At 35.2% G+C, this 11,544-nt stretch overlaps 1 protein-coding gene across 1 annotated transcript in view; it reads left to right on the forward strand.

Moving 5' to 3' along the window:
- Positions 1-7,340, forward strand: part of LOC132551104 (uncharacterized) — a 29,540-nt gene extending 22,200 nt beyond the window's left edge. Inside the window, exons 2-4 of the mRNA XM_060215210.1 lie at positions 1,495-1,656; positions 3,083-3,205; positions 4,015-7,340. Of these exons, the coding sequence (XP_060071193.1) occupies positions 1,495-1,656; positions 3,083-3,205; positions 4,015-4,181 (452 nt within the window). The 3' untranslated portion in view covers positions 4,182-7,340. The remainder of the gene's footprint in view (positions 1-1,494; positions 1,657-3,082; positions 3,206-4,014) is intronic.
- The last annotated feature ends 4,204 nt before the right edge of the window (positions 7,341-11,544 follow it).

Here is an 11,544-nt window from a genome sequence, read left to right on the forward strand (position 1 = left end):
AAACAACCCTTTTCATGTGGCAGGTTAAGGAAACCATCAAGATACACCACAGCGGGACAGTACTAAAACCGGGACGAGGGGGGCCACATACTCACTTCTCTAATATATAACCGAGTATTGAACAAAGTGTAGCTGAATCAATTACAGTGCATTGTTACCGTCTTGTATATTTTCTTTTCTGTAATCTGTGTACCACCTCCTCACACTGTATTCGACCTATAGGATTATTTGTACAACTAATAAAGTGCCGGTTCCTTATTATCTCATACATTACCTGCGTCATTTGTCTAATGAAGGTGACCGTGTAGTCATCGAAACCTCACACTCAAAAATTTCTACAGTTTGTATTATAAGAACCTTTATTCAGATACTGGAACCAGTAAAAAGGTATTGAGGCATAGTATGTTTAATATAATCAATTGTGTTTCTTTTCTTTGATTTATCGGTACCATGACTAACAAAATGTCGTCGCGACAACTGGAAACATTTGAGCTGCACGGAAAACCATGATCTGTGACTGATTCTACATTTAGAGTAGATTCGAACAATAAAAAATAATGTTATTGATCGCTGTGCGTAAAATGAAGGAGTGATGTAAATTATAACCGATTTATTTTATTTGCAACAAAAAAAAAACAAAAAAAAAACAGCAACAGAGTGTAGATAAACTGACAGAATATGTACTTAGCCTTAGGGGCCCTTTGACCCTCTGCACTATCCGTACAAATATCTGTCGACGATATTCGGAAACCATCAATACTTTTCATTGTGGTGATGGAGTGAACACAGAGAAGATATTCAGAAATATCAATACTTTTACTACGTTGTGGTAACGGTGTAAAGACTGACACAATATCTGGAAATCGTCTGTCCGTCCGTTACAGCTTCTTTGTAACTGCACTACAAAATCTTGTAATTGTGGTTACGAACATAACAAGCGATATACCTTTATGAATATATTTCTCTACCTCTATAAGTAAAACAGCCATGCATTTTCATGAAGTAATGCTTTATTTAGGTTTTAATTGTTTCATTTTTTTTTTATGAAATGTCTTCTGTACTAATTTACGTTTCCAGTCCATCCACACAGACAAAGTTTCTGCTGTGTGGTATTTACATTATACTTAGCAGTGAGAACATTGTAATAGGTGTAAACGACTATGTGTTCATTTGGCATTGACCTGCAGCCGTATTTGATGAGGAGACGACAAATTGGGGAGTGTGAGAGGCGGTAGGCACCAGTAGAGGGTATAGGAGCAAATCAACATTGTAGCAGAATGTTGTGATTAAACAAATCAATTCCATATGATTGTATGGGGAGTCTCGGCTGTTGGGTTGATGGGGAGCCTTGGAGAATGTGCTATAAAGCCATAGCAGGCGGCAACGAAATACCTATTAGAAAGCAATGTATTCTGAGTAAACAATTGATTTGCGGATCATATGGTTTCTCTTGTATGAAAAACATTTCTTACTTTTCATTTATTTTTTATTCAGAAAACAGAGTTTTCCGAAAACAGCTAATTGATGCCCACAATGCATTGCGAGGTTGCCATGGAAGCCCGAGGCTTGCGGAAGTGGACGATTTGACACGTGATGCGCAGATGTGGGCTGATATTATTGCAGAAAAAGGGTTCACACAATACAGTGAACTACCTGGTAGGTACAATTTCAGTAACCATAATAAGCTTACTGATATCAATAAAATCACCCCCTTTTTACTTACCTTTTCTTTTAATTTGGTTCTATATTGCTTAACGTCCAATTAGCTGCTGCGGCCTGAGTATGGGAGATGAGTACATATTATGTTGGGTCCGTGTATCTGCGGGAGTCTGCAATTTATTCATAAACAGAAGTCTAGTGTACATTTTGTGCGACCGATGTAACTGCTTCCAGCCTCCAGCAGAACACCCCATTAGGTCACTATATACATTTTCTGATGATGGCAGAACCGGCCGGTACAAACACACAATACAAAGCGTTAAGGAAGGACGAAACGATTGTATGGTGCAGTTTTATTCATTTTTTTCTCTGCTGTATCTAACTCTAGATTTGTATTTAAATATACTCTTTTCTTGTGTGTGTTTTGTAATATCTCTGTAACTACTTTTTGATAGGCTCTCTTATATGCGGGCCAGGGATCAGAAGTTAAAGACGTCCTCATGGTGGTGAGGCCAAAAGTGAGACGATGTCAACTGTCAAAGGAGACATTGGAAAAGAAATATTATTTCGATAGATAAGATCAAGTCCCAAATTATTCAGTCACCTCTTGCTATCATGCAGTGGGGGTTAGCAGGGACAATGTTTTGGTCCGTCTTGTAAGAGTTATTTTCCTATCTACTTAGTAATACTACGTATATCGTACATCGGAATATAATACAGACATTCCATTGGACAGTGGACGTCACGTATTGACCGTTAATAGACGCCAATATGCATCACTTTGGGATTTCGAACGGCCAAAGAAGACATGCATCACAGCTAATATGTGATAGTTATCCGTTATGGTCACTGACTGGGTACTTTGAGGTTTATAACTAAAATAGGTAGTTTATTGAGGTAGGAAGTAAAACAAATCCTTTTATTTCTTGACCCTTGTTACCTGTGATGTTTAATGAAGTAAAATGATTGAAAACAGCTGCATGATTTATCCGCTTTCATGATGACGGGATAGTTCCTTAATGAATTAATAAGTTTTTTACTGACGATCCTTAGAGATATAGAGGGTCGTCAGATTCATATGAGATCTCGGCTTCACCTTGTATTCCTATCATCTGTCTGACTCGCGATATTTTTGTAAACTGGCCGTAACTAACAATAATAGACAATATCAGACTAGTACTGACAGGATGCATAGTCGACATACAGTGTAATGTCCTCAGTACGTAACCTCATTCAACGAAAATTTCAGGAATAGGTAACACGTTTATACCTTTATGTAGCTGGAAGTGGTCAGTTTGTCCTATGTGGGCCTGTAGATTAAATTACCAACAGATGGGGTAGATTAGTAAAATGGTAATAAATCGTGTATGATGTATTTTTATGATAAATTTTGAACAACTGTTTTTATTTTTAAAATATACAGGGAGAGGAGAGAGCATCGCCCTTATGGACACTAACGGGCTGGAATTAGATGGCGGTGATGTGTCCAAGTTATGGTACAATGAAAGGGACCAGTTCGACTTCAACGACCCAAAATGGAAAAAAGGTTGTCTAAATTAGAAACTAGTATTAACATGCATTTTGGAAAATCTCCGAACACATTTTATATTAAAATTTAAGTTTAAAATAGAAAATAGAGAATTTCCTTTGACTGTAGTGGCACCTGTCACTAAGATTTTGGTGTTGAAATGTAAGGTGCACATCAGGTATCTAATTTTGATAAGTAGATAATGAATCCTTTGGTTTGAATTGTTGATCGAAATCATTTTGATCAATAACCTGACCAAGAGATATGATATAAAGCGTATGAAACAATATATAACTATATTCAGCATCAGACTATACAATATCGAACCATATACAATATCGGGCTGTATAGAATGTCTGACTATATACAACATCTGACTGAATACGATATCTAACTATCAACCTCCCATTTATGGCTTCATCTCGAATGAGACTTGGTTACAATATGTCAGCCCTGTACTATGACCAATTGATCTCTAAAACATAGAATCAAGATATTTTGTTAATGATCTAGAATGTCTGATCGTATGAAACATATGACCTTCAATGAACACCTTGCCCATTTGACCTTGACCGTGTAGAACATCTGTTTCTATATAGCTTTTAACCGACTAGAACATTTAGATATGACTGAGTAAACACTTCTTTCCACAGGGAACTTCTAATCGAATGAAACTTCAAACTGTCAAAACCATTCGACAGTATAGACCATAACTGAGAACATTCAACTCTTTTTACAAGGTGCAATTTAGTGGAAATTTTCTTAAATTTTTAGATGCTTCAGTAACGCATTAAATAAGCGATTAACATACCGTCTTTACCTTTCAGCCACCATGAACTTTACTCAGATGATTTGGAAATCTTCGACCGATGTCGGAGTAGGCGTGGCCAAGGTCAAGGACAAGGACAAGTGTGTGGTGGTAGCTCAGTACCGACCTGTCGGTAACGGCAACAGACCAGGGGAATTCCGAAAGAACGTGCCGGCGTCTCTATGATGCTTGAACAACAGATTTTCATATGCACTGAATATAGGCGACTCTTTAATCCTTACCTTAGATATTGGGTTGCTAAAAATATCTTGAGCGGCTCTGTGAAGTGGAAAGGTTGCCAGAGATTCCATTGGAAGAAGACGTTTAATTCATTATCAAAACACCTATCCTTGAACCACACTGAGAAATGATGCATGTTAAGATTGTTTACAAGTTGATATTGTTTACATGTTTTGTTTGTATACGGTCTTTAAAGTGATGATCCATTTAGTCTACCTTAATTGTATTAGTCTGTGTAAATTTTTAATGTAAGTTTGTCTCCGTAGTTGTTAATGGATAATCAATGTTATTGTGACCACATCGTATTAAGACATTGTTACTATGACATTGTGCGTATTTGTTTTGGTTCGACTATCTTTTTTTCCTTAATCTACATAGTGACTTATTCATTATGTCCGAATAGAAAACCTGACGGTATAGAAATCACGTCGCCTCGCCTCATTTGCTTGAATGTTTAAATGACAAACTCAAGTTCCTGGGAATAGATAGCTCAACTTGTGACTGGCTCTACAAATATCACACAAACTCACCCAGTATTGTAGGCCTGCATACGTTTTTAGCTGTCTTGACTACTTTACGTTTTTTTTTATTACTTATCCTAGTGTACATGTTTCATACTTATGGCCAAGTCACCTTACACCTGACTTCTGGGTGTCACGTGTGACTGTCTCGTCCGACTTGTGGCCCGTTCACCTTGTGGGTAATATTTCACCTTAACTTTGAGTAGTGCACCTTGTTTGTGTATTTTTATTGATTCACCTTACTTTGTCCACTTTCTATGTTTTATCTTGATACTGAAATGTGAATATAATAATTAACAAATGGCTTCTTGTTGGTCAGTATTGTAAAACATTATCGTAACCTGATTGTTGTGCTGGTACGGATAACACCAACAACTAGTTTATATAGAAATATTTTACTTTGTTGCAGACAATAGTCACTCTCTGTCACATGGTTTCTTTTTATGATGTTTTGAAATTGAATTGATCTCAGCTTTTCATCTTATCTAGCTACAACACCATGTCAAACATTTAGAAGTTTATTTTCTACATTAGAGTTTTTATCAAACAAACCAGTCTTACAGATATGAAGTAGTTCACTAGTTCATTTCAAAGCTGTTACGTCAATAATGGGCCCAAACTGAAGTCCGTATAACTGAGCCTGGGCTTGAAAGTCTATCGGAGGTATCGGAACATTTCTGTACTTCTGGAATTGGAAACATTTAGATGTATATCTGAACACTGATAACCAATATGTAGACATTGAATCGTTGCCCAACCATAATATTTCAATTTCTGTTACTCATTTTCATCTCCCATTGTCGTGCTTGGTTCAAAGGTATAATGATAAAGTGATTTGCTGCCAATATTTGCATCGTTAAGTAACGAGAAATAAAAACACAAATCATATCCATGTTCTTTTTATAAAATTTGTTTTCTCGGCATCATGTCCAAACTTTTAAACCAGTATTGCAAGGGAAGCAACTCCCATATTACATATTATAAGGAAGGGAAATCACTCCGCTGTACACAGGGAAGATTATTTGACCCGGTTAATGGACATCACGATAAACATTTTTTTTCAGATTGTTTTTATTATTGTATCATATATATAGAATTCCAGGAAATTCTTTTCCCCATTCCGATAATAACTAATTTTTACATGTTCATTCGGATAATAACATGTTATCATTTAAGTATCGGATCAGGTAAAATTACTAGGAAGTTAAGGTGATATGTGAATGTTTTTATAAGGTATACACATGGTGAGTAGCCCCAAAGAAGATATATATATATATGCTGAAATATGCACATTCAGATGTTACTTGATGAAAAGAAAATCTCTCCCCGTTTATCAACAGTCTATTCTTTTCCGACAAAATATGATAACGCACGTGCGCAAGGCATCACATCGGTGAACAAAGATTTGCGTTTTGTTTGCAATAAGTGTACTTCTGGAGTGAGACATTTACATAAGCTTTTAATGTCACAATTTTCTTATTTGTGAATTAAATGTCATTTATCAAACGACTACTTTAACATAACACATTCGGGTGCCGAAAAACGTATTTACTTAAGTGTCACTACATTTTTCTCCGCAATAACAGGTGCTCGTTTAAAAAAATGAACCGCCTCGTTTTCGGAACTGTCACGTGATGTTATCAGCTCTGATTTGAGTTGGGTTCTCTAGTATATTGAGTGGTCAAATTGGGCATTGGAAATTGACTTTTGATATCAAGATAGCATAGAAACATAACGCACAACCAATACAAAACAAATAACGTTTTTACCGTATGTCCCTTAAACCAATTCAAAATATCAAAATCTTATCAAAAGAACATAAAGGATGTCAGGTTTCGCTAAAATAATTTAGTATTCAAAAGGGAACTTCTTGCGAACGGTAATGCAATCCACAATACCCATAGCAACCAAATGAGTTTTGTATTTAATTCACTCTTCTCAACAAATAACATGTGTATTCAAAGATTCTGTTCTGCAAGTCGTAGCTACTCTTGAGTCATATATATATTATCATCAATAAGGATAGAGCAGTCCTTTATCATCGACACGGCCATCAATAACGATGATTATTTAATATACAATATGTGTTGTGGTAAGCGGCAGTACGTTAGAATGTATACGGTGGCGACCCAATAAATCGTCAGAACAGGACCAGAAAGGCTGTGCTTTTCCTACAAGTAATCTGTTGTCGATGTCCCCCTTTTTCACATGGCCTAAGCGGCCTGTCTGCAATGTACAAGATGTAAATCATCCGTAAAGTTAATTTTGCCTACATGTTATGTGTTCGAATATTTGAAGTTATCCGTACAGTTCATAAGTCAATTAGGCCTATGACTTAAGTGTAGAACGGATATTGTGTGGTATATTTTTACTATAGTGTTATATGTGGAGCAGTTTCAGACCCAGCAGAGTTAACCTGCACTGGGTACAAATATATCTATTTACTCATTTCATTTACTAAAGTAAATATTATGTACAAACGAAGTGTAATTTCTCTTCCTTGACATCATGTCTGTGGTTTTCAGTTCTGTTTAGATGGTACGGTTCCCGTTCTTTATAATGAAATAAATGAAATGTACATATTACAGAAGTGTTTCTTATCATGACGTCATTACATAATGATATGACTGTATGTGTGTTCAATTGTAGGCTGGATTGCCTGTCGTAGTTTGTCTAATTCCCGCTATGCTACCCTTGTTTAGCATTAGCAAACACAATCTAGCCGAGAAAATTTGCACAATGGCAGGTAATCATGAAGGATGGTCTGGAGGGGTTTTGTTTTCGACATGCGATTTGTAATCAATAACTTTACCGACATATTAATTAGTTTATCTATATTAGTTTGTCAGTAAGATCACACGTCAAACATTTGTTCTCCGTCACTCCGATATTTCGAAACATTCACAATCTTCATACTTTATGATATTCTCCGACCTCTCACTGCAGCACATGAAGATACTTGCTCTAAGTAAGAGTTATCGTTCTTTACACAAAGAAACGTGATTGCTACTCCTCAGCCTATTTTACTCAATGGCTACAACGAACCTATTCGTTAACACATGATTTTACCAAATACCAAATATAACCCTTCAAAAGTAAGAATCGGGAGGGGGTATCTTAGAAAGATGTTTAGTGTAAAGGTTTTATAATCACTCTTTACATTGATCTCATTCTGAACTATATGTATTTAGATGAAATTGTATAATTTTTTCAATTTCATAAAAATAAAAAGCCAGATGATTCGATGGACATTACTAAACAAGTTAGTTCGCAACTATATAAGATACGTCATCATAAAGTTATATGCAATTTCTTCGAAGACGTCATCAACGCAAATGACGTCAGCAGCTCTGCTATTCTGACTTGTTGACGTTTTGAAAGGATCGTTTCGGAATATCATGTGTTGCCATTACCAAGATTTTGCAATCATGAAGGATGGAAAAGAAAACCAAAAGATATTGGACGACTATATGAAAATGGTGTGATGATTTTTTGTTGGGTATTAAGTGTAACCTGATCGTAATTTTGTTCGGGTGCATGAAAAGAGAAGGTAGATAAATAATATATAAGTTGTTCATAGTCTGTATGTACAAAGTCACAAAAAGGTAGGTCTGATTTGAAATATCTAATCATAACATAAATGATAATAATTAAAGACAACACTGTACGTAATATTGCTGACAACCATACCAGTACCATCAAATGGTAATACCTTATCTTTGTATAGACCTAAATAATGAAAGGATGTCATTCTATTTACCTTTCACCCGGATTGGCTTTATATCAACTGTGTACCCTGTTAACAGTTTATTTTTTTATTTATTTATTTTTTTTTTCGTTCGCAAATACCTATTAAAAATCAAAACAAAGCGAAAACCAGAAATACACCGTTTAACCCTCCTGCTAAACCAAATACTGACGCCAGCAAGTCCAATCCCGAGAACAGCCATAATAGCATGGTTCCTCTTGTCACCATAAATAGCAATTGTATTGAGTGGTATAGACACAAATTTAACTTGCTTATTGATTTTCTAGTGTAAAGTCTCTCAATTTCTTGAATGATTACATTTTACAATGTATTTTTTCTCTCGTTTGAAATAAAATTGCTCATTGATATTTCATGAAAAAGTGATGCGGCTCTCAGTCACGAAAAAGGGTGTCTAGTGTTTCTTTGGGAATTATTTACGTTTTCGTGTCTTGGAGTGAATTGATGCGATTCTCAGAATAGAATAACCACAGTAATTAAAAATGAAAGTCGATCCTGTCAGTAAGTGACGATATCTTGTTTGAAATAGATTCTACAGTTGTAATTTGGACTCTCAAATCGATGTCTCCTTAAGCAGACGAATAATGATTTTGCGGCAAAAATTACATGTTTGATGATAAATTTGTTCTATTATATAGTGATAGTTTTGTAAAGTTATTTATGTTTTTCCTGAATCTCTTACTTATATCGAACAACTTTGGATATGTCAGTACACTGTTTACTGATACTGTACCGAAGTGAAAGTGAACGGAGACAAGATTTTGTTTACCAAGGCGAAATATCTATCTCCATAACTGACCGAATCACTGTAAGTTATTGGACACGGTCTCATGTAATACAATTTGGCATACTGATGATATATAGACGAATACAACACAGAATGTAAATATTACATTTATATCTATCAGGATTACTTTGTGGTGGACATCTCACCTTGACCACCGATGATGTATTCATATGCTTGACAAGATGGGCGTTTGTGTGCAAGTTCAACAACGTTTGTAAAGCAGGTATTGTTTTATATGGAACATATCAGAACATAGTAGTCGTTCGCCAAGAGTTACGTCCCCTTCACATCTCCGTCGTAACAGGCTTCCCATTAGAAAGATACGACATTTGGCATGTTTTTATTAAAGTTAAGGTACAAATGGTTGTTGCTACATCTATTACATTTCGTGACAACGACACAAGGATGTTTTATGCATGCTCCAGTAGTTATAATGAAAAGCAATCAAAGGAAACATCCGTAAAATTACTCGAGTTCATCTTGCAGCTTGCTGCTATTACAACGTGAAACACCATGGCGGACGAACGGGTTTCCCCAAGTTCAATATAGGTTGCTATAAATATTTATCCAATAAGCTATTACGCTCGATATGACGCATTAGGGATTTAATCCCATCTGTCAAATGAAATTGGTCAACAGAAAATCTATTTTAAGCCCGTAATTACCGGCATGACGATGCAGTGTTGATGCAAATAGACGCCTTCAGAAATAGTTCCGGGCCAAGGAAAAACGGACCAATGACAACAAAATTGAAACAGTAACTTTATTAACAACAATAAATTGACATTCCTTGTCAAATAAAGCATATATCAAAACTAGATATACATATATCCATTATCAAAAGCCATCACTCCACAACTATTTTTTTATTTAAAACGAAGTCAGAAACACTTGCACATTTATATGTAGCCACAATGGCTTGTCTAGATAATTAAGATAATAAAAATAATTTCGAAAAGTCCCTGTGATTTTATTAATTTTGTAAATATGCTTTTTTTTCTCACATGATGTACAAAATATTGCCCCATTAGGATATTCTGACAAGGTGAAGTTAACGACGCCATCAAAAGACCATGGCTGCAATAGTAATAATGGTATTGACTTATCTGCAAATAAATTGGCAACCATACAACTTAATGCTAGAATCACTGTAATTCCTCCACCAGTATGAGTGATTTACATTATTCTGATAGTGTAACAAACAAGCTCTGTCCCGTCAGTTTATCCTAATAGGGATCTATGAAGGTATAATGGAATGCTGACAATATTCATATATTGAACAATCATTTTAATTTGTCACACGAAAAAAAAAAAAAAAAAACAAGAGCCTGTTTCAGGTCACGAAATTAGCCTGTGATTTTTTGAGACTATCACCTACACTATTTATGCTGTATATAATATATTGCATTTGTTTCAATGGTAATTGCGTAATACTTTGCAAAGTTATTGCAGACATTGAAAAGGTTACAGACATTAATGGGCCGTAACTCTAAAAGTTGTGGATCAAAAATCATGGAAATCAAACTCAATCTAGCTTTGATTGTACTTTTGCAATGAAAGTTAAAAGAAATCTGTTAAGGCTTAATAAATTCCAAAATCGCTGGGACATTGAAATGTTTATACGGACGGAAGATGGACGGATGGAACGAGAATACCATAAAATGTCCTGTCATTTGACGGATGTATAAAATACATAAATATCAAGAAGTAAATAAATGTAAAGATCATAAATCTAAAATAATAAGCAAAATCACTTGAGGTACGCATATTGTGCATAAAAATACATTGAAAAATTAATTTAAGATTTGGGCCTTATCGGTCACCTTAGAATCAATCACTTCACAAGCAATGGTAAGAACTGACAGTATTTCTGATATTGATTTACATTTATTATTAACAGCTAATAGTTGTCTGCTGTTTAAAGAATTATAAAAAAATCATCACATGTTTTGTTTTTTATTTGTCTATTTCATTATATCTAGGAACATTCATCTTATAGTGATATAGTGACAGCTGTCAGTTGCTCACTTATTATGAGTCCATACTAGTTTATGGAGAAATTACTGAAATTAGCATGTCTATGTGTGCTTGATGATGAAGATAATGATGTTGACTGTGTCTAAGAATCTGCAGCATCCTTATGCATGGAAGTTAAAGTGTGTGAAGAAGCTGATAATGAGGATGTGTGATGCTGCTGTGTGATGCTGCTGATGTTGGTATATATGATGATGTTGA

This window comes from Ylistrum balloti, unplaced genomic scaffold (genome assembly GCF_031769215.1).
Source record: "Ylistrum balloti isolate Yb309-2 unplaced genomic scaffold, AGI_CSIRO_Ybal_v1 Utg370176, whole genome shotgun sequence".
Classification (NCBI taxonomy): domain Eukaryota; kingdom Metazoa; phylum Mollusca; class Bivalvia; order Pectinida; family Pectinidae; genus Ylistrum; species Ylistrum balloti.